Source organism: Osmerus mordax, chromosome 10 (genome assembly GCF_038355195.1).
Source record: "Osmerus mordax isolate fOsmMor3 chromosome 10, fOsmMor3.pri, whole genome shotgun sequence".
NCBI lineage: Eukaryota > Metazoa > Chordata > Actinopteri > Osmeriformes > Osmeridae > Osmerus > Osmerus mordax.
The window spans coordinates 9,728,108-9,749,026 of record NC_090059.1 but is presented as its reverse complement, the minus strand read 5'-3'; the positions used below and the strand labels follow the sequence as shown (position 1 = coordinate 9,749,026).

At 42.9% G+C, this 20,919-nt stretch overlaps 4 protein-coding genes across 4 annotated transcripts; 3 read left to right on the top strand and 1 right to left on the bottom strand.

The window, feature by feature from the left end:
* Positions 1 to 4,576: 4,576 nt before the first annotated feature.
* On the top strand, positions 4,577 to 5,801 carry LOC136950948 (phenylethanolamine N-methyltransferase). The gene is made up of 3 exons (XM_067245483.1): positions 4,577 to 4,751; positions 5,011 to 5,221; positions 5,354 to 5,801. Exons 1-3 carry the CDS (start codon positions 4,577 to 4,579, stop codon positions 5,799 to 5,801), a joined length of 834 nt encoding a protein of 277 aa, XP_067101584.1.
* Positions 5,802 to 7,015: 1,214 nt separating this feature from the next.
* On the bottom strand, positions 7,016 to 9,163 carry gnptg (N-acetylglucosamine-1-phosphate transferase subunit gamma). Its single transcript, XM_067245263.1, has 11 exons — positions 9,030 to 9,163; positions 8,795 to 8,849; positions 8,643 to 8,710; positions 8,510 to 8,564; positions 8,335 to 8,418; positions 8,112 to 8,205; positions 7,915 to 8,029; positions 7,731 to 7,813; positions 7,461 to 7,586; positions 7,273 to 7,354; positions 7,016 to 7,131 (listed from the first exon to the last, which is right to left on the bottom strand). Exons 1-11 carry the CDS (start codon positions 9,088 to 9,090, stop codon positions 7,049 to 7,051), a joined length of 906 nt encoding a protein of 301 aa, XP_067101364.1. The 5' UTR covers positions 9,091 to 9,163; the 3' UTR covers positions 7,016 to 7,048.
* A 39-nt stretch (positions 9,164 to 9,202) lies between these two features.
* Positions 9,203 to 11,375, top strand: tsr3 (TSR3 ribosome maturation factor). Its single transcript, XM_067244820.1, has 6 exons — positions 9,203 to 9,597; positions 9,745 to 9,955; positions 10,096 to 10,289; positions 10,454 to 10,621; positions 10,881 to 10,935; positions 11,094 to 11,375. Exons 1-6 carry the CDS (start codon positions 9,477 to 9,479, stop codon positions 11,194 to 11,196), a joined length of 852 nt encoding a protein of 283 aa, XP_067100921.1. The 5' UTR covers positions 9,203 to 9,476; the 3' UTR covers positions 11,197 to 11,375.
* Positions 11,376 to 11,832: 457 nt separating this feature from the next.
* pdpk1b (3-phosphoinositide dependent protein kinase 1b) lies at positions 11,833 to 20,689 on the top strand. Its single transcript, XM_067245114.1, has 14 exons — positions 11,833 to 11,951; positions 14,452 to 14,730; positions 14,947 to 14,989; positions 15,120 to 15,257; positions 15,652 to 15,796; positions 15,942 to 16,039; positions 16,226 to 16,301; positions 16,473 to 16,541; positions 16,738 to 16,834; positions 16,984 to 17,157; positions 17,391 to 17,608; positions 17,819 to 17,876; positions 18,155 to 18,307; positions 18,405 to 20,689. The coding sequence occupies exons 1-14, from the start codon at positions 11,928 to 11,930 to the stop codon at positions 18,516 to 18,518; spliced, it is 1,686 nt and encodes a 561-aa protein (XP_067101215.1). The 5' UTR covers positions 11,833 to 11,927; the 3' UTR covers positions 18,519 to 20,689.
* Positions 20,690 to 20,919: the final 230 nt, after the last annotated feature.

The following is a 20,919-nucleotide window of genomic DNA, read 5'->3' as shown; positions in this document are numbered from 1 at the left end:
TGTGTCTGTGTTTGTGTGCACTCTGTAGGATACAACTCTGTATCTCCTTCTTCTGACTATGTGTCCTCTTTAACTTACCACAAGTCTCTCAAACGGTAGCTCTTCTTCATGTGATATGCTTTTTTATAGGGGTAGACTGGAGATTATTTATTAGTTTTCATATTTGTTTTCAAATAACCAAATCATCAGTTTAGCTAGATTCTCCTGTATGTGTCATCCATTTACAAACAAATGTACATCCTGTTCATGCCACAGGTTGAACTTTGACCTGTTCTTGTGTACTGGCACTTAGAGATGATTGCTGCCCACTGGAAACTTTTAAGGTTGAGACATCACTCACAAGCCTACTCTTTCCATCAACACACACCACTGCCCAGCACTATCAAGGAGCTGGTTGATATCCCCACTTCCGAATCACTGACAGTCTTACAATTCAATTCCAGGCACCTCTATTAGAAAATCTTCATTTTAGTTGTGACAAATTGTACAAAGTATATCCAGGCAAGTTCATAAGAGTAAAAATGTTTGTTTGCAGAGTGTGAATTTGAAAGTAGACCACATTTGTCCGTAGGTATTTTTTAAGACGTAAAAAACATTGTGGGGACCAAACAACAGTGTATCATTTTGATAAAGATTGCTTATATTCATGTGACAGTTGTCAGGTATTTAAATCAATTGCCACATGTTAATGTATGGGTTGTAGGAGTCATGACCAAACATGTTATGCTGGTAGGGTTAGCAACTTAGTGCTTTGCAAGTTCTTATCTGCACTTTATGTGTGTGTGTGTTTTTTTATGCGTGTGTGCGCCTGTGTGTGTGCGTGTGTAAAAGAATCCTTCCCGTCATCTGTCTCTCATTATCTCTCTCCACTGTGAGTGCCAGCCAGACGATTGGTGTCGAGTGTCATCACAATCAGGCGTACAAGAAAAACGTTCTAAAATAGCCCATGAATAGGCTATATAAGCCCAGTCGCACACAACAAAGTCACAAAGCGACACAGCACCATTCTGTGACCGGCTTCAGTCCATCCACCTGGACACAGAGGGAGAACAGCTGGCTTAGACCAAATCTATCAATCTGATCCACAACATAGGAACAGAGAGCACTTACCGAAGCAGACAGAACCAGCCTTGGGGCAGAGGCACAGGTACAAGCCGTGACCACTGCCGATCACTCACTCTGCAGTACCCCTAAACTGACAGCCCGTCAGCTATCTGCCCGACCAGGAAGTGGACCAAGGAATGGACTGATTGATACCCTGCCCAAATCAACGGACACAGAAGAGAGAGCCACTCACTCCCGGACGAGCGCCGACTCAGACACACACACGGGGGGGGGGATGAGGAACCTGGTGGTGCCGGGGGATCGAGTGGGCAGTGTGAGGGCGCTGGCGCTGGACAGCAGTGTTCAGGAGGAGGACTGGCAGAAGGGACAGACCTATAACGCCCACTGGCACAGCGTCTGCCTCATCCCTCGCCCGTGGGACAGGTGGGTGGCACTGCCAGCTGTACACACACACACACGTACGGCATTACTGATTCTATATGCGTGGCCTCACTTTTTGCATTCCTGCTGTGAATTTGCCGTGGTTGCATCGCTGTGTTTTTCTATATGATAAGGGTTTCTCATTTCACAGAATAATCAAATGTTCCTTCAGTGATGCTCTTCGGTCCATACATCACCACACAGTTATGCATAGCTCATTGAATAACATTCAATAAAATAAAATGTTACCAACACAGTATAGTTTGACAATGTAAACTGGAATTTTACATGGTAAAGAAGAAGAGACAATATACAATTAAAACAAAGCTTATCGCTCTCTTTCTCTCTCACCATGTAGACAGTCTGTGACTGAGGTGCAGTACCATGGTAACCAGACCCTCTCCAGACAGTGGGAGGCCCGCATGCTGCTGCAGCGCTGCCTCTCAGGAGCCATCCTCCATGGAGTCCTGGGACCACAGCTGCCCCCGAAGGCCCCACAGATCATCAGATCCCAGCCCACCTCCCCACCCCCCCTGGGGGTGAGGGCTTCCAGGGGCTTCATGGTGGAGGTCCACTGTACCACGATGCCAAGGAGATCCACAGTGGGGGTGGCAGATCTGCCCCCGTTAGGGACCACTGAAGTGGGCTTTAGTAAAGTCTCCAGGTCCCTGGGAAGGGCGCTGGCTCCAGAAGCTCAGAGAGGGTGAGAGAGAGAGAGAGATAGAGAGAGAGAGAGAGAGGGGGGGGGGGATGACAATATAAAGTCAAACAGAATACGCTTTTTTGCAGTTTATTTTGCCATAGAAAACTATTTAAGCAGCAAACTGATTATTATATTTTAAAGTTGCAGATTATTTTAAATGTTTGATTATTTCAATAATGGATTGTTTTTTTGAAAGTGATACAGCAGCGTGTTTACAATGCTCAGTATCCTAAAGCTAAAGTTTTTTGCTGACTGGTTACATCGTACCCAAGGAGTATAGATTGTTTAATGTCACGGATGAATTTCAAGTGTCTGGGATGTTGTTTTCCACAATAAAGCTTTACAATGAAGCTGTTTGTCACTCTGTCTAGGGTTAAAGGTTTAGGCTTAAGAAACATTAAGTATTCAGGCAAAGGTTACTACTTCGTCCATAACAGTCTAGAAATGTGTGTGACTGATAGTCTTAAGTAGGTATATCATGTATGTGGGAGAAAATAGTAATTATTTTCCTTGAAAAAAGTACAAATTATTTATATTTTCCAGCCCTCACCTCAGTTCATCCACAAGGACAATTGTCGGACACACTAACATATAGGGACTGTCCAACAAAATGAGACTAAAGCTCTGGTTATTTTGGGCACCAGACTCTCATCTCGTCTGAATCAACACATCCCCACAGATGGGCTAACGACAAGCCCATTTGGCCAAAGCCCTGCTCCCTCAATATGAATAACACAGTATTAATACTACTGGCAACACCTTCCAAATTCTTTCTCGAGTGATGAAAATGTCACACTTTAATCAGACTGTTCATAAGGACAAAGGAGGGTGCTGGTGATGTGCACTCACTGACCCTCAACATCTAAACAAGGCCCAGATTCTAGGCCAGACACTTGAATGAGGTGTCTTTGGGCTGAAGGCTGGTATGACATGTACAGTCACCGTAAACTATTACAGCAGGTTGACAACCATGGTTCATTATACCATTTCAATAACACACATGTTTTCCCTAAAGGTTGCGATACTATGCTATGAATTCCTTTGATACATGGAAGTCAAATCAATTTGCCACAGCCTTAAAGCTTTCTCTGTTTTGGTTAACAAATATAACTCAATTACAAATGAAACTAATAGAACGGCACTCACTTTTTCAAATAAACACAAACACAATTGACCTTACATGTCGGATCTCTGAAGTAAGCCTTCTAAATGGGATTAGACGGACATTTTACACAGGGGATTCCTGGGTGATGGGAAAGTGTGGGTCTGTCGCCATCGCCAGCCCTGGTGCTAAGTGGACTAACTGAATAAGCTTGTGACATTTTTTCCCTCTTGGTACCATGTGCTGTTGTCTTTTTATGATGCTAGGCTGAAACAAAGGGTGTGTGCGCGTGTGAGTATGTGTGCGCGTATGCATGTGTGTGCGTGTACATATTTGTGTATGGATGTCTGTATGTATTTCTATGAATGTGTGTGTGCATGTGTTTGTGTGTGTGTGTGTGTGTGTGTGTGCATGTGTGTGTGTGTGTGTTTGTGTCTTTAGATGATGACTCATTATGTGGATTAATTGACATGTCGACTGTAGCGCCATTAAGATACGAGATGTAAAAAAAAGAAAATGTATTGACTCACACTAAGAAAGTCTCCTTCCACCAATTACAACAGCTCTATATGATATCAATCTATTGCTGCCTGTCCACTTCCTTTTAGCAAAACACCAAACAAAATGTCTGCCCTATAGTTGACTTTAATGCACCTGCAGTACACTGTCATTTGAAAGGCCCATATTATGATGAGGAGATAGCAGAAGATGTAAAAGAAGTGGGTGAGAGGCCAGGAAGCGTTTGTGTGGGTGGCCATTAGTAGGTTTCCTGGTTGAGGAAGCCCTCTCGATGATGAAATCAGAGCCTTGGGCCAGCGAAAGTGGACAGCCCTAATGCTATCAGGTGGTTCCACAGCCCAAAAAGGGGATCGCTATCTCATCCCATGAAGAGAAAGAGAGGGAAAGACAGAGAGAGAGTGTGTGTATGTTGTTGTGTGTAAGAGAAAGAGAGAGATTAATACACTGATTGCCTTGAAGCAGGGAGACAATAACACACATTGTTCGTTCTCGGTGGAAACACAGACCAAAAAGGTACATGCCCACATAATGACAACCCCCTCTCTCTCTTTCTTTCTTTCTTTCTCTCTCACTCTCTCTCTCTCTCACTCTCTCTCTCTCTCTCTCTCTCTCTCTCTCTCTCTCTCTCTCTTGGTCTGATACACACACACAAGTATAAATTCTGAGATCAACAGCTCCAAAAAGACAGAAGCACACTCACCTGGTGACCTACTGACAGGAGACTACAGATATCCCAAACAAAAAGAACCAGCCGGAGAAAGAGAAGGATGGACAAGGAGAAAGAGGGAGAAGAAGGTGTGGCAGCCATGGCAGTTCTCTACCAAGGGTTTGATCCCGCTGCGTATCTTCAGTATAACTACACGTCACCTCGGGCAGACTTTGAGCGACCAGACAGCATCGTTCCCTGGAAACTAGGGTGTCTACACAGAGCTTTCACTGAAGGTAGGGAGATGTATGTGCTTGATGTAATGGAAATCAAGCATGATTTGATTATGGAGGAAGAAAATGTCAATGTAACATGCTTTTTGTGTGCATGTGTGTGAGTAGTGACCAAGTTCTATGTGAATTCATATTCTCTCTTCTGTCTTCCAATCTTTGTTTCTCACATTTCTTTGCTATCATGTATTTTGATCTCTCACCGTCTTGCTCTTTTCCCCTCGCAACCTCTCCTTCTCGTCTCCCTCTCCCACTCTTACTCCAGGTGATGTGAGTGGTGAGGTGTTGCTGGACGTAGGTTCAGGCCCCACCATCTACCAGGTGCTGAGTGGCTGTGAAGTGTTCAGCAAGGTCCTCCTCACAGACTTCCTGGAGGTGAACAGGCAGGAGCTACGACGCTGGCTGCACAACGAAGAAGGCTTCAGCCTGGACTGGACCCCCTACCTGCAGCACGTCTGCAAGTTGGAGGGTCGGAGGTGGGTGAGGGGATGGGGGGGGACTTCTGTGTGTGTGCCTGAAGGCAAACGACACAGAGACAGGCTATCAGATATGTATGAGGAGCTGTATCTGTAGGCACGATCAAATGATGTCATCGTTTTGCTCTCTAGCCCCTCAGCATGGATGGAGAAGGCTGCCCGTCTGCGCACCGTTGTCTCAGACGTCCTTCACATCGACGTGCACCGGCCCTGGCCCCTCTCCCTGGACGCCCTCCCCGCCTTGCCCCCCTCCGGGGCCGACTGCCTGGTGTCCTGCTTCTGCCTGGAGAGTGTCAGCCCCAACCTGGCTTTCTTCACCCAGGCCCTGGGCCACATCGGGGGGCTGCTCCGACCCGGAGGCCACCTCCTCCTGATCGGGGCCCTGGGGGAGAGCTATTACCTGGGGGGACCAGGGGTGAGGATCCCTGTGGTGCCCCTGGATGAAGCCCAGGTGTGTGCCAGCCTCACAGCCAGTGGGTACACCTTGGTGAGGCTGGAGGTGTACACGCTGCCTCCAGATATGAGGGTCGGGGTGGATGATGTATCAGGTGTGTTCTTTGCAAAGGCGAGGAAGGAATAATTGGGAGTGTCGGAAAAGAGAGAGGGAGAAAGCGAAGGATAGTGAGGAAGAGATTGAAAGGCAGAAGTGAGGGTGTTTTGGTTATGAGGGGTAAGTGGGATGCAGGGGGGTTGGTGGGTTTGATAGGAGAAACTGAAGCAAAAAAAGAGAACTATCAGCATATCTAATATTCAAGGTAACCTATTAACATTGTGTAAAAAACCTGATTCATTCAAGAAGCATTTGAAAGGATCTATGCTTGACTAGGCTTGCCTACAGCAATAGAGTCAGTGTCTCTAAAAGAGCAAACCCTGTACATCTTTCACTCTGCCCAGGTAATGACAGTATTTCAAATATGCTACTACAGTGTACTGCTTGAGAAGGAAGAATACTATGTATTATACTGCCCTCTGCTGTTTAGAGATACATATTGCAGCGTATACCCCCAAATTCAGACATTCAAAAGTCTCCTGTCAGCTTAAAATGTTATGGTATAAACAGTCTGGTGCTGTGGGTCTTTTTGCACAACAGAATCACAAAAGGGCTCTTTGTTTCTAAATAAATTGTAGATCCCTTTTATAATAAATGAAAGTTGTACAGTCCATTGTACTTATAGCATATTGGATCCATATAATTGGCCAAGCAGCAGTTAAGGACTCATTACTCAAGTGTTGGTTTTATTACATTGTTTTCATTTTGACACGTCATTTCATACTCGAAAAGTGAAGGGGACTTCCATCTAAGAGAGTGTCGTTGCATCATGTCCTCCTTCGGCTGTTTTGATTGGATCCTCATGTGCATAACCCTTACTAATGGACACACGGTCATACTTTTCCCGTGTGTCTTTGAGTTAGGTCAATAAAGCCTAATGTTTCATTTGAACAGCAATGGTCTTGAATCATCATTTGTTAATGTCGGTTGGATTTCCACTGGAGACATGTGACCTGTTGTAGTCTGTCAGAGCTTTCCATCTCTCGTTTGTGGCGCTCCTTGCCAGCCCCCTTGAGGCGGGGATTGGTGGGGTCGTAGACCCCACGTCTGGCTGGTTTGTTCACCCTGCCGCAGATCTCAGTGTCCAGATGGTTAAGAGCAAAGTGCCTGTTGCAGACCTCACACGGCAAAAGGGTGGAGTCAATGGGACCGGTTGGCTGGCGGACTCTAGGACCGACCTGTATTTTTGGCATCAGACTTCGGTACTTGAGTCACCTGACAGCTACAAGATTCCCCACCCCCCCCCCCCCTTGTTATGGATGTAGTGTCCCATTCCTTCAGACCACATCTGTGATGAGGCCAATGTCTCCTCTCAGATAACGGTCCCCAACAGCATTACTCACTGGATCCTTCACATCATCTGAATTACACAGAGACACAGCAGGGGAGAAAAACATGCTTGTATTAGACAGTCTAGGGTAGTGGCAACATTTCATGTTGAGACCGTTTGACTACAGAAGTTGGAATGAGATATTTATCTGGACATGCAGATGAGGTTCACCTGTGTTTGGTTGGTGGGGGATGTTATGTTGTGTGAGGAGGGCCTGTAGTCTATCAATCTCTTCTCTCTGCTTGCGTAAGTCCTACAGAAAACTTTGTTTTAGAACTTTCTCCAAATAGTCCATGTATATAGCTTAGGCAAGTAGTGACATCTTACTAATGAAGGAATTGAATCGCACTGAACTTTACCTCATTGCATTTCTGAAAGGAGTTTTGAGTATTTGAAGGGGTAGTGACCTCCTGTTTCACCTTGACCTTTTGGCTCTTCAGGAAACCAGCATCCTCAAAAATATCTCTCAGTAGATTATTGTACCCCTGCCAGTAAAGGAAGACAGGTACATCTTAGAGAGCTACTTACTGTATCTAGACGATCCCCGAAAAACAAATATTGTGTGAGAGTAGTCTGGAAAAATTTATGTTTACGAGTTCCCGGATAGGATGGTGTAATACTATAGTCACCTGCTCAGTGATTAGTTCCTCATACAGAGCCTGCTCAGCCTCATCCCATTCTTTCTGCAGCACTTCACTTAGGATCGGGTACACTTGTTGAACACATACACACCAAGTTTCAGAGCTCAGCATTTACGTTGTATTATTTGCAGGAAGACATGGCCAGCTTTTGGCCAGCTTTTAGCCGACTTACCTAAGAGAGAATGTGGGTGGCAGACTAGAGGGGTCTCGAACGTCAGGGAGTAAATACAGGTACTGGGCTCCGACACCTGAGCCAGCTTGCTGCTTATGCCACAGGTAAGAATGACCTGTAGATTTCAAAGGGTTCAATTCTGGTGTTTTATGTAGCATGTTGGGTCAGGGCAGGAAACAAAACAACACTGAACCCACCTTGGTTTGTCTATTTCGGTTCCCACATACATCCCCTTCTCTCATCCACATGGCCATGAACGTGTTGTTCACAATTTCCCACTCCTGCCAGATTCTGTTAAGAGAACCAGGGGTGAAAGTCAATGGAAATACTTCAGTAATGAGAAGGACAAAGGCAGCATGGTCGGTGTGGTTAGAAGGATCTCTAGTACAAATAGGACTGGGCTGTGCAAGCTGTACTCACCCTAGTATTCCACTATAAGCATTCCACCTGAATGACTGCTCATGTTGAGTGATATTGTGGAATGGACAAAATTCATATTTATACCTGTGCAGAGCGGGGAAACACTATAGGGTTATATACATCTATAATGTAATCTATGAAAATGGGTAGAATGTATGTGATGACAGGAACTTACGTGGACTCAATGTAGCTGAAACACTTTCCTGCCAGTGTATGTAGATGAGGTGGTCCTTGAGGGGGAAAGCCAGGGTCATCAAACTAGGACCATTATGATTGGCTCAAAACGGATATCAGGTGATTGGTTTTACCTGATACTGGTGTTGGGGTTGCCTTGGGCTGAAGCCTGCTTCCCTGAACCAACAACGGATTGTTGAGCCTGAACAAAAAAAGGTGCAAAAAATCGTTATTTATATTCAACGAGCGGTGCAGATATGGTAACTGAGCTGACATTAGCACTTACCCAAATGTATTTGGTTCCTCCACAATCTTCATTTTACCCGCAAATGCATCTGACACTGAGTAAGAAAAACAACAATAAAGAAGCAGTGTAAACACGTCTTGAAGTTCAGATCATACTTGACTAAATAGTCAATGACATCAGGAAACAGACTTCTTATACGTATGGCTTATACAGTAGTAACCATACGTATGGCTACTTTAGAACTTCATCATTCAGTCGTTAATAAGGTACTTACCAAGAAGTATTAAAAATATAATCCGCAATATGTGAGATTGTCCATTAGGTATGCAATACATGGTTGACTATTTTGAGTCGATAAATGTTCTTTCACTCCAACAGAATATACCGCTGCTGTTAGATATACTTTAGTTCCTACAATTACAAAACACGTGATCAGGTCAGCTGATCAAAATACGCAAACTGCGCCTGCGTCTCTTGTGTGCGCCACATGAATGCATGGCTGACATGTCAGTGTATTGATATTGCGTTTGCTAAGATGTTGTCTAAGAAAGATCAGCAATCGGTTTACAAATCATGTCATCGTCCATCGGAATTTGGTGAAGGATATGCGTTCTTGGTAGCCACTAACTAAGTGAGTTTGCTGGAAGTTTGCTCACTCTAGTCTGAGATAGTTCGCCAGTAAGTCTAACCTAGCTAGCTACATTTTAAATAGTTTATTGTCATGGGACGAAAGAAGCAGGGTAAATTTGAGCGTTCTGACAATAAAGGGAAAGATAAAAGACACAAGATGAAAGGGAAATCCCTTGAAACTTTCACAGAAGAAATGCACGGCGCATTACAAGGTAATAACACAAAGCTACAAAGGCATTACTTTCTGTTTCTGAAGACCAGTAGTCCAGTATTATGTATAAATATTAGAGGCACGTCCAATTAAATGAACAACAATTATATGTCCTTCCACTGTAATCATTATCCTGTTTCTTATTCAGCCACATTGCACCCAGAGGAAGGAGAGGAAGCTGCCCAGGTGAAATTGCCCTGTCCGCTGGCTATGTGGGAGCTTGGCCACTGTGACCCCAGGCGCTGTACTGGCAGGAAGCTGGTCCGTAAAGGCTTTGTGCGTAACCTTCGTCTTAACCAGAGGTTCAATGGTCTCATATTGAGCCCCATGGGCACAAAATATGTCACACCAGCAGACCGGTGAGTGTTGACTTGCAGGGTAAAGGTAATGGCATCAGTCCGGAAACGTTAATATAGCTGGCAAAATCTTTATTAGGGACTGTATCACTAACTCACATGGCTGAATGTACTGAATGTGTCTTCATATGTGTTGTTATCAGAGAGATTGTGGCTCAGAGTGGACTGGCAGTCATTGATTGCTCTTGGGCCAAGCTTGATGAAACTCCCTTCAGTAAGATGACAGGGAGTCATCCTCGCTTGCTGCCTTTCCTGGTGGCAGCAAACCCAGTCAACTATGGCAAGCCTTGCAAGTTATCTTGTGTTGAGGCTTTTGCTGCCACGTTCTGCATTGTGGGTAAGGCGAGATCTGATCCACAAGTGACTTGTTGTTGTAACCAATACTACATCAGTCGAAACACCATGACACAATTAAAGATGCCACTACATGTTTTCTTATGGGATTTTTAAGATTCTGGTTCTTAGTTTGGTCTATTATGATTGGTCATGTCTCTATTGCAGGCTTTCAGGACCTGGCTGTAATCCTACTGAGAAAATTTAAGTGGGGTACAGTATTCCTGGACCTGAACAAAACACTGCTGGAGCGCTATGCAGCCTGTCAGTCAGAAGACGAGCTGCTGGCTGCTGAGAAAGAGTACATCAACAAACAACCAGAAGAGGCGGAGTTTGGTTAGATACAATAAGCATTAACTTCAACAACAACAAAATGTGCCATCAGAGGGCAATTGTTTTTTTGCTGCAAGACATAGATACAAAATAGACATAGATACATGACTATAAAATACAAGATGGACATTTTAGGAGATATAAGATTAGTAGATTACTCATTTTTCCTCAAGACGTACGGCTTTGGAACATTTTGTTATTGAATACAGAAATTTACAAAAATATACAAAAAATTCCCTTGATTCACAACATGTTTTTGCAGATCCTTTCGATGTTGACTCAGGGAGGGAGTGCATGAACCTCAACAGACCTCAGTGGTGAGACATCTATTTCAAGTTGTTTGCTTGTTAACATATCCATTGGACCCTTGTCAGACGGTTGCATTTCTGTTGCAGGAGTTACTTTAACAACAGTTTTTGTCTGTCATGCAGTTCTAAAGAATGCCTTGTAGTACTGATTGTTTTCTGTGATTTAGTGTTGCTGAGGAAGATGATTCAAGCAGTGACGAAGCTAGGGTGTCAGAAGATGGTGAAGATGATGATGACGATGATGAAGAACTAAAGGAACACAGAAAATGACAGAAATGTTATGACAGAAAATTATTGTTAAAACAACTGATTTGTATTAAATAACTTCAATTATTTACAATAAAATAAATTCGCTTTTCTAATCATGTCAATAGCAATTGGAGGAATTGTGTAAATCATGGTATGATGTTTATTTCAAATTTGTAAATAAATGTTCATCGATAGCTAAACGTTCATTATTATTAACACATTATTTTGATTATTTAAATGGTAGATTATGGGATTCTAGTTCCCGTAGTTCCAAGGTATTAAATCCTGGTTTCCCAAAAACTTCAGAATACTAATAAGAAGGGAGATTTATTGAGCGTCCGAGTCTCAACAGAGATATCGTCTAAATATGGTAACCTAGGACACATCACACATGATAGGAAAAGTTATAAACTGTTGCTGCGAGACGTCCAAGGCGATGATTTACCGGAAAGCATAGACGCTTTTTTATAAGGCAATATCAGATTGGTAAACTATTAGCGTTAGGGCAGTCATTCCTAACAATAAAATTGCATTATAGCTTTCAAAGTAGTTATTATTCTGACCTTTCATGAAGTTTGGTAAAAAAAATAAGAAAAAAGCGAGGGGGCGGATACAGGGAAGTATCCTCTCCTGTCTTTGCGGTAACATTGTTGTGGAACGACGTCACAGCTGGAAAATGAAGGCGGTGAGGCAGCCATTACTGGAGGTTCTGTAATTATTTTATTCCAAATAAATACTCGAGGAAAACTTCCATGGCAAGAGCCACAAGTCAATTAGTAAGTATTGCAACTTTCATCCGAATATCATCTCGAAGCCATTGCTTTAGATGTTGTGTGTGGCGGCAGTTTGACAACATTTTCGATGCGTTGGGCCTTCATTTCAAACAGCGGTAATATCAGGAGGACCTTGCTAACGTCGTTACTGTTGTAGCATAGCATGCTAGCTTGCTAGCGCAAGCTTATAATATACTTCGCTGGACTGACTAATACTAGCTATGAGCATTATTCTCTTTATACTACTGCCAAACTGTCTTTAACAAATTAGTTTGCGCTTTTTAATAACGCTTACTAATCCGCAACATTTAATCAATTGTTATGATTCCCCCCTACGCGCTTTAGTCTGGCAATGCGCTTGAACTGGTTCAGTCTATTTACTGGAATAGTTCCATGTATCTGGGTTTATGTTGTAGCTTTAGCTAAGTGTCATACATGATCAACCCAGGCACATCCATTGAATTTGCTAACAAATCTTTCCATGAATATATTGATTTGTGTTAATCTCAGAACAGTTTAATAGAAAAGGCCCTGTTGCACTTCCTATATTGTCATATTTATTAATCCCAATAGAATTAAAAGTTTCTTTAAACTCAAAACGATATGTTGCAGATTGAGTATTGGAGTCTCGCGGCCTTAGCTGTTTCAACATGGACATAATTTGCTTTTTCAACAGTCACACATTTTTGTGCAGTATTTGAGAAGTCCATTGTGCTCTTCAAATAAGTCAACCAATCTCGCTGTTATCGGCAAATATCTAAATTCTAGCTAACATACATAAATTAAGCTAAACAGATGTCCATTAACATTTGAACGAAAAGTTCCAAAGACTCATTCTGTTCTAGACCCCCCATGCTACCAGCTAGCTAGCTACATTGCTGGATGCTTTTCGTCAACAACTTTGCGTGGTTGGAATCTGCTGGCTAGCTAGCTAGGAAGTCTACTTGGTCGGCTAAAAGGTGTGATATTATGCAGCAGTGCGTGTTTCGTTTGTCATGTCGGTGGTGGATAGATGGTTAGCTAATTGGCTTATAAACTTCTTGCTGTCACTGCCCTCTTTGACCACAGTAGAAACAGTCCCATCAAAGTTGTGCCCCACTTTAGCTAGCTAGCGTTAGTGTGTTACTCGAGCACAGCTGGCGCTAGCATGTTGGTTCATCACCAGCCTAGTGAGCTAGCCCGCTGTTTAAACCATTTGGCTAGCAAACTATTGGTCAGTAGCACAGTGGCAACACAATTAACTGGCCACACCAGTTCTGTATATTTAGTCTCTTAATTTTACTTGTGGGTTTAGTGAACACACTGACAGTGTGATCATTATAGATTCGTGCATGTTGTGGCCCAGCCAGGCTTGTCTGTCTCGTTAGCTACCTAACCATTAGCTAACTAGCAAGCTATCGAACTATGGACAAGCACCTAGCGCTAAACATTTATAATGTGAAACATGCTCCATAGATACTTAAATTTCCGTTGTCATTTAATTAATACAAGCAGGAAATTATAGTGTAGACTATATATTTTTGAAATTGGTTGCATGGAACGACCTTCACATTAACGTCCTTTCTGAAATTGTCCCCTTAGCTGCAGTTGGCAAATGCTAACATGGCGAGCTATATTTATAGCCTATAACGATTTACTAGCGTTGGGGGCATCTAGCTACCTGTATTTACAGTTGACCATTATAAGGTACACGCCAGCACGTTTATCATGATGGTCACCTAGCTATGTAAACAATGTTATGTCGAGTGAGCCGAGCTGCGTATCTCATCAAACTTTACGTCAGTGACTGTCACGTGGAAGATGTATGCAACTAGCTAGTCTTGTAGCTAAATAGTATTTTACATCATGGCCGGTAAAGGGCTGGGCCCACTGTAGCTAGCAGTACTAGCACAGTGAAAGCCACGATTTAGATCAGTCTCTATTACCTTGTGTGTATTTTAAAGCACCTTCAACATAATGCTTCGAATAGATGAATGACGGACAGCATTGTTGGGCAATGATTCCATATTAACTCTGTCCTTGTTTACTTATAATCCCTAAACGATAATGTTTTTCACAATTTGTTGTCCTTCACGCCATCCATGATATATTTCACCACCTTGTGCATTAGATTGGCCTGTTAACGATCATGGAACCGTTTCGTCTCATTCGTGCTTGTTGTTATAGTGCGGTTGAAAACATTTGAATAGCATGTAGACTAGTCATTTCCCTTTTTAGCATGTAGACTACTATATTTACTTTTGCACACTGGTAACATAATTGAAAATAACGTATTTGAAGATAGTTTTATATGCTAAATGTTTTCACACTTCACCTTCACAATTTGCCCCTTTTTAAGTGTGAAAGGATTCAGCCTTTTTTTGTGAATAAATGCCCCTTTTCTCAAGTAGACTTACACAAATGCCTACAGTTTTTTTTATTATTTATTATGCTTTACTGGAATATCCTTAATCAATGCTGTACTTTTCAATCAAGGACGCCCCTGTCTTTCTTCCTTTTGCAGTATGATGTTGTGCCCATTCAATCCAGCGTTGTCATCTGTTCCTGCCCACATCCATCAATGGTAAGAAATCAGCCCGACTCCTGCTCGCCACTTGCTATCCCAGGCGCAAGTAGCAGTCACTGTCCCAGCATGGAGGGATCTGCCTCTGAAGCTCGGGCCTCGAGCAAGCCTGCCAGCCAGGGCTCAGAGCTCCGGACGCCGCAGGCCATGCAGCCCCGTAAGAAGAGGCCCGATGACTTCAAATTCGGCAAGATTCTGGGAGAGGGATCCTTCTCTACCGTACGTAGCGTCGCATTCCATCTCGGTTATGAATTAGCTTGAGATAGTTGTCGTTACATGCTTGCATTCTTGTGGTCAAATACTTGAGGTACTCATCTTCAATTATTTTCAACCTGATTGATTACAAAGGGCTAAGACGTTTTAATAAAAGCTAGCCTCTGTTCAAGGCATTTTAGGATTCTAAACTTTTTGTTTATGCTGTCTTTCATTTCATAGGTTGTCTTGGCAAGAGAACAGTCAACGTCAAAAGAATATGCAAGTAAGTAGTTGTTCTTTGGTGTGTAATAAAAGGCTGAATAAATGTTTAACAATAGTATATATGACTGTCCTTTTGACTTTGTACTTAGTTCAGCCCTCTTGACTAACACCAATATATCGTTCTCTTTCAGTTAAGATTTTGGAGAAACGGCATATTATGAAGGAGAACAAGGCGCAGTATGTAAAAAGAGAAAGGGATGTGATGTCAATTCTAGATCATCCATTCTTCGTGAAACTCTACTTTACGTTTCAGGACGATGAAAAGTTGTGTATCCTTTCATTAACAAGAGCAGGGCGCCACAGACTGGTGCCTGAATGACTGCAACACACAGTATGCATCCTTTGCCCCCCCCACCCACTCAACCCCAATTTGACAATCCAGTGTGAATGGAAAAACAAGGCTGCGATGTTTACACAAATATAAATGAGGAAAGCCTCACGTCGAGGCTAATGGTTAAGTGCCTGCGTCCAGTATAATTGATGAAATGAATAAAGTGTGTCATTGGATATGGTAGTTAAACCTTCATCATTACTGCAACCAACTGAAGTACTTCAAAAAGAGCTATCAGTAACAGAATTATCTCATCTTTCTTTGTTGTTGTTTGAGTATACACTGTTCTTGCTTCTTGTAGTGTGACATTTTCCTTAACAACCCTCTGTCAGATTTTGGCCTCAGCTATGCTAAGAATGGGGAGCTTTTGAAATACATTCGCAAAATCGGCTCTTTTGATGAGACCTGTACTAGATTCTACTCGGCTGAAATAGTTAGCGCACTAGAATATTTGCATGATAAGGGGATTATACACAGGTAAGAAAGTTGCAGATATGAATATGTATAATATACAATCAATTCAGTTGTAAATCAGTTGCGATACAAACATTTTACAACAAACATACCAGTTTTGTCTTGTCATGGGAAACATCCACCTCACCTCACATTTTTCCACTTTTAGAGACCTGAAACCTGAGAATATTTTACTGAGCGAAGAGATGCACATCCAGATAACAGATTTTGGAACGGCAAAGCAGCTGTCCTCGGATAGCAACCAAGGTACATTGATAATTCTGTCCACTTTGTTTCTGTCGAAGACCCAGCTTGTGTGTGCCTCATCCTTTACTCTATCCGAGGGAACTGCTTTCCTCACGCATCACAACTCCTCTTGTCTTGTGCTCTGCTTGTTTGTAACCTGCCTCATGTCACATACTCAACACGATCAATTCTTCTATCGTCCCACAGCAAGAGCAAACTCATTTGTAGGAACTGCCCAGTATGTGTCTCCTGAGCTGCTGACGGAGAAGTCAGCCTGCAAAAGGTGAGGGAGGCCTACCACTTGACACCAACCCTTTAGACAGCTGATCTAAAGTCCGTTTCGAGTGTTAGGCCTATAATACGTTAGATTTCGCATGCATTGTGGGAATTGGGTTTCTGGACAAGATGACCAAAAATGACCTGGTGGTGGTTCTTTTTGTTTTGTTTTTTTTAGCTCTGACCTATGGGCCCTAGGATGCATAATCTATCAGCTGGTGGCTGGGTTACCACCATTCAGAGCTGGGTAAGGACAGTAGGATGCCTGCTTGTACCTTCACAAAACCTGCATATTTAACCTCCTAGTTGATAAGTTCAAGAGTAATTCTGGTATTATGGTGGTCGTCTCTGCTCTACAGATCTTTTATAGACACCCTCTCACATTGTCAACTTTTTTCATCCTCTCAAAATGTTCTCCACATGATGTGTATTTTCCGTGCCAGAAACGAGTACCTAATATTCCAGAAGATAATAAAGCTGGAATATGAATTCCCTGAGAAGTTCTTCCCCAAAGCCAAGGATCTTGTCAAACAGCTTTTGGTAGGTTATGTTTTCATCTTCACAGCCATCATTAACACCACTAACAGCAGGTACTGTTTGTATTTACAGCTACGGTATGTGCAAAGCAAACATGGACTCTTCAGACAGGTAGAACCTCAGTTAACATTACGCTGTGAACTTCCACGTAGTCGCTGGACCCCTCCAAGCGGATTGGTTGTGAGGAGAGTGGAGGGTACGACCCCTTGAGGGGACACCCTTTCTTCGAGACCATCTCCTGGGGGAATATCCACTTGCAGACCCCCCCAAAGCTGACGCCCTACCTGCCGGCCATGTCAGAGGATGACGAGGACTGCTATGGAAATGTAAGGACACCCAGGTTGACTGATGATGATAATGATGCACCTTGAGGCCTAAGAAAGACGGTTGGATGAGATTTTCAATAACGTTTCGTTATTCAGTTAACGTGGGCTGAGCAAGTGAAATGGCAACACCCAAACACTGTGTACCAACCGGCTGAATTTCTTTCGTATCACCTAATGTAGGACTTTCATAACATAAGTCTCCATGGTCTTCTTAATTACCTCCCCCCCCCTAGTACGATGACCTCCTGAGCCAGTTCAGCAGCATGCAGGTGGCTCCATCCAGCTCCACCCACTCCCTCTCCACACCCGAGTCCATTCCCCCACAGAGGTCCAGCAGCAACATCGAGCAGTACATCCACGACCTGGACAACAACTCCTTTGAGCTGGATCTGCAGTTCTCGGAGGTGGAGAAGCAGCTGCTGCTGGAGAAACAAACCAGTGGAAACACCTGGTAATGATGCCCCTTCCCAAGGCCCGCCCCCTCCTCGTCTGTCTGTCTGTCTGTCTGAGTGTGGACAGGCCCTGATGTATCATGTAATGCAACAGAAAAAGTATTTGAAAGGAAACTGGTAGAAAGTGTCATATTTGAAAGGAAATGCATTTTTATGTCTATTGAATTAAGATTTTAAAATGTGTTTTGGGGGGTTTCTCATTCACACAGGCATCAGTTTGTGGAGAATAATTTGATCCTTAAAATGGGTCCGGTGGATAAGCGTAAGGTAAGTGGATCTGTCTTGCTAAAACTTCCCTTTTAAATGTTTGTCTTAACCTGTTCCTCAGGTCTCCTTAAGTCCAACTCTGTCCTCCAGCTAGTGTAGTGGATTTGGTCAGGTGCGGTGTCAGTGGGTTCAGTGTCATGTGGTGTTGTCTAAGAAATATTTCAGTTTCATGAAAATGGATCTCAGCCAACAGTGAAGGGGAATTCCCCTTCTGGTGGGGAATGTCACACATACACTAGCCCCCTCTGGTGGTCATGTTATGTTACAACACTTTCCAGGGCCTGTTTGCTCGGCGGAGGCAGCTGCTGCTCACTGAGGGGCCACACCTGTACTACGTGGACCCTGTCAACAAGGTCCTGAAGGGGGAGATCCCCTGGTCCCCAGAGCTGCGCCCCGAGGCCAAGAACTTCAAGACCTTCTTTGTTCACACGGTAAATGTGACGAGAGTAGTGGGTTATTGGTATCTGTCTATAGTTACTGCACTGTGAGTCGGACAATTTTTTAATGGCCTCTTTAATTTCCTTGCAGCCCAATCGAACATACTATCTGATGGACCCCAGTGGAAACGCTGACAAGTGGTGTAAGAAAATCCAGGAAGTGTGGAGAAAGATCTATCACAAGCACCAAAATCCTGGCCTATAGGAGAGCAGTTCCTCCTGTGACCACTCCTTCCTCCTATCTCTGAGGCCAATCACGGAGCAGAGTAACACCCTCTTTTAGTGCCCTTCATCACCGCAATGTAAACAAACTCTTTTAGAGACGCTGGCATCTATGGCATCTAGACCTTGTTTATTTTCCTTCTCTGAAATGAGCAGAACCAATAGGAAAAAAAAAGACACCATGGGATTCAGGGTTGCTTTGCTTGTTCTTTGTGCTCTCTGTGAGTCTTCTATTGCATTTTTTCCATGTGTGGATGATGAGACTGCTACCATGCACATTGGCTTCTTGTACATTCTGCAGGGGAAAGAGAGGACAGGCTTGTCTGTAGAATTCCACCGGCATAGGTACCATTTAGGACCATCTCTCAGTGCAAGGACTGGGCTCCTGCTTCAGCGACACCATAACACAATCCAGCATCAAGCATGAACCAGAGCCTAACCCTCAGTATCATACCTTAAACCATATCCTAATACAAAATTGTATGCTTAATGTTTCCTCAGACCCTAACGCCATTTATATACTCCATAGTTCCAAGCCGAACACAGCCCGGTTCGTTATCTTACCTCAACTAGACACGAACCCAAATAAAGTCTATTTTTGTCAGATTCCCATGGTTCACATAGTATATTTTATTTTTGTTCTCTAGGCTCTTGGTTCTTGCTGATATATTGCCCTGTTTGGGTCATTTACTGTTTCAGAACCGAGTGCTGGCCCCTGTAATGTCAGAGTTGAATTGGTTGCTGCACAGTTCAGTTTGGGCTTTGGTTAGACAGTGAGAGAGGAAGTTAGTCAATAATAGACCTGTTTCATAGGGGGTGGGTGAACATGCCACTAGCTTGTACTCTTTTTGTTTTGTTTTAATCATAAGACTCGCTTAGATTTTCTGCACAGCCAGTTGGTAGCTCAGGCTTGTCTGCTTCTCTTCCGGGGCACTGGAGATTTAGTTTATTAAAGTTGGTGGTTATTTTGACTGCATTGGCAACCATGGCTGATATTATTGAATTATTTGGCTGTTCTGTACCATTCACTGGCTATTTCTTTGTGGTTTGAATACTTTTTTTTTTTTTTTTGGTGGGATTATTGGTTCATCTTCAGTTTGTTCTTTCGGAAAAAAAAGACTAAATCGAATGCTGACCACCCCACGTTGAACAGGAAAGATTCAACACAGAGATACATGCATACTATCACTTCTTGGAAGCAATCACAGTAAAGCTGTATTCCCAAGGCGAGTTGGCAGTTTCCTGGTCGGCTTCTCAAGGTTCTTTTAGAGTGTCCCTATGGTTTGTCTACATGACACCTGGCCCACTATAAATTGTGCGATGGATTAGAATTTTGCTCTTTTTTTTTTCCTTTATTTTATTAAAGAAAGATATAATAATACTTTAAATTCTGACATTATCTTGCGGTCCTCTCGAAGGACTCTTCCTCCAGCCGAGTCAGTGTGCAGTGTGTGACTGGAGCGATTGGATAGCAGCCTCTTGACCTCAGGCTTGGGCTGAATGTAGATGGATGTCAGCAAAAGGGTATCTTCTGTCTGATCCAAATAACAGATGAAATTGCTGTATCCGCTCTAAAGTTGAGGAAACGCTACAGATAAAGAGTTTCCTCCTCTCTTGCTAGAACATTTTTAAAATCAAGATGGCGCGGCAGTCGGTTACATTGTGTATGTAATACTCTACCTGGTTTGTAACCGACTAGAACTGTGATGTACAGATGATGTATTATTGAAATCTGAAGCAAGTAATGCAATGATATTAGGATACAGTTTTTGTATTTTTATTCTTGTATAAGGTTATTTGATGGCTATTGTTTAGCCTCTAGTTCATTCTGTGTTATTTAAATTCTAATATATGAATCATATTTGGATTGAAGTCATGTTCAGGGGCCATGTTGTGTATGTATTGAGATGTAAAGCCTTTGAATGTGAATAATTATTGTAAACTATAATATTTTACAGCTTTTTTCTTACTATATCATATACATTTTCTATTTGCTCAGTGATTTAATCATATTTCTGATAATTTAATGAATCTGTTCATTCTCTCTCTGATTATTTGTGCGCTAGGTCAGTAGTTGTTGAATGATGAATTTTCCACGTAATGCTTGGTAGTGCAGTAATTAAAGCATGTAGGGATTTAGGCATACAATAATGACATGCCTCCTGTCTTCTTTCAACCAGCCATGCTATACTTAACATGATTAGGCTACATCCTCCCATGAAAAGAACACTTAAAATGGTTATGAACAATGCAATACAAATATAGTTCCGTTTTCAATGAGGATAATACGGGTTTTAGACGATTTATATTTAGGACCTACAGCAATATAGATAAGGTACTATCTAAGAGCGTCTGCTAAATGACTAAATGTACTATCTAGTTTT

What these genes read in the sequence shown, in the direction of transcription:
- LOC136950948 (XM_067245483.1), top strand. Translation starts at nt 4,577, where the DNA reads ATGGACAAGGAGAAAGAGGGAGAAGAAGGTGTGGCAGCCATGGCAGTT. An exon ending in ACACAGAGCTTTCACTGAAG is followed by an intron (nt 4,752 to 5,010) that starts GTAGGGAGATGT and finishes CTCTTACTCCAG; the next exon opens with GTGATGTGAGTGGTGAGGTG. An exon ending in TGCAAGTTGGAGGGTCGGAG is followed by an intron (nt 5,222 to 5,353) that starts GTGGGTGAGGGG and finishes TTTGCTCTCTAG; the next exon opens with CCCCTCAGCATGGATGGAGA.
- gnptg (XM_067245263.1), bottom strand. Translation starts at nt 9,090, where the DNA reads ATGTATTGCATACCTAATGGACAATCTCACATATTGCGGATTATATTT. An exon ending in AGGAACTAATCACTGAGCAG is followed by an intron (nt 7,587 to 7,730) that starts GTGACTATAGTA and finishes CTTTACTGGCAG; the next exon opens with GGGTACAATAATCTACTGAG. An exon ending in CCCCCACCAACCAAACACAG is followed by an intron (nt 7,132 to 7,272) that starts GTGAACCTCATC and finishes TGTGTAATTCAG; the next exon opens with ATGATGTGAAGGATCCAGTG.
- tsr3 (XM_067244820.1), top strand. Translation starts at nt 9,477, where the DNA reads ATGGGACGAAAGAAGCAGGGTAAATTTGAGCGTTCTGACAATAAAGGG. An exon ending in TATGTCACACCAGCAGACCG is followed by an intron (nt 9,956 to 10,095) that starts GTGAGTGTTGAC and finishes TGTTGTTATCAG; the next exon opens with AGAGATTGTGGCTCAGAGTG. An exon ending in AACCTCAACAGACCTCAGTG is followed by an intron (nt 10,936 to 11,093) that starts GTGAGACATCTA and finishes TCTGTGATTTAG; the next exon opens with TGTTGCTGAGGAAGATGATT.
- pdpk1b (XM_067245114.1), top strand. Translation starts at nt 11,928, where the DNA reads ATGGCAAGAGCCACAAGTCAATTA. An exon ending in AACGTCAAAAGAATATGCAA is followed by an intron (nt 14,990 to 15,119) that starts GTAAGTAGTTGT and finishes GTTCTCTTTCAG; the next exon opens with TTAAGATTTTGGAGAAACGG. An exon ending in TCAGGACGATGAAAAGTTGT is followed by an intron (nt 15,258 to 15,651) that starts GTATCCTTTCAT and finishes ACCCTCTGTCAG; the next exon opens with ATTTTGGCCTCAGCTATGCT.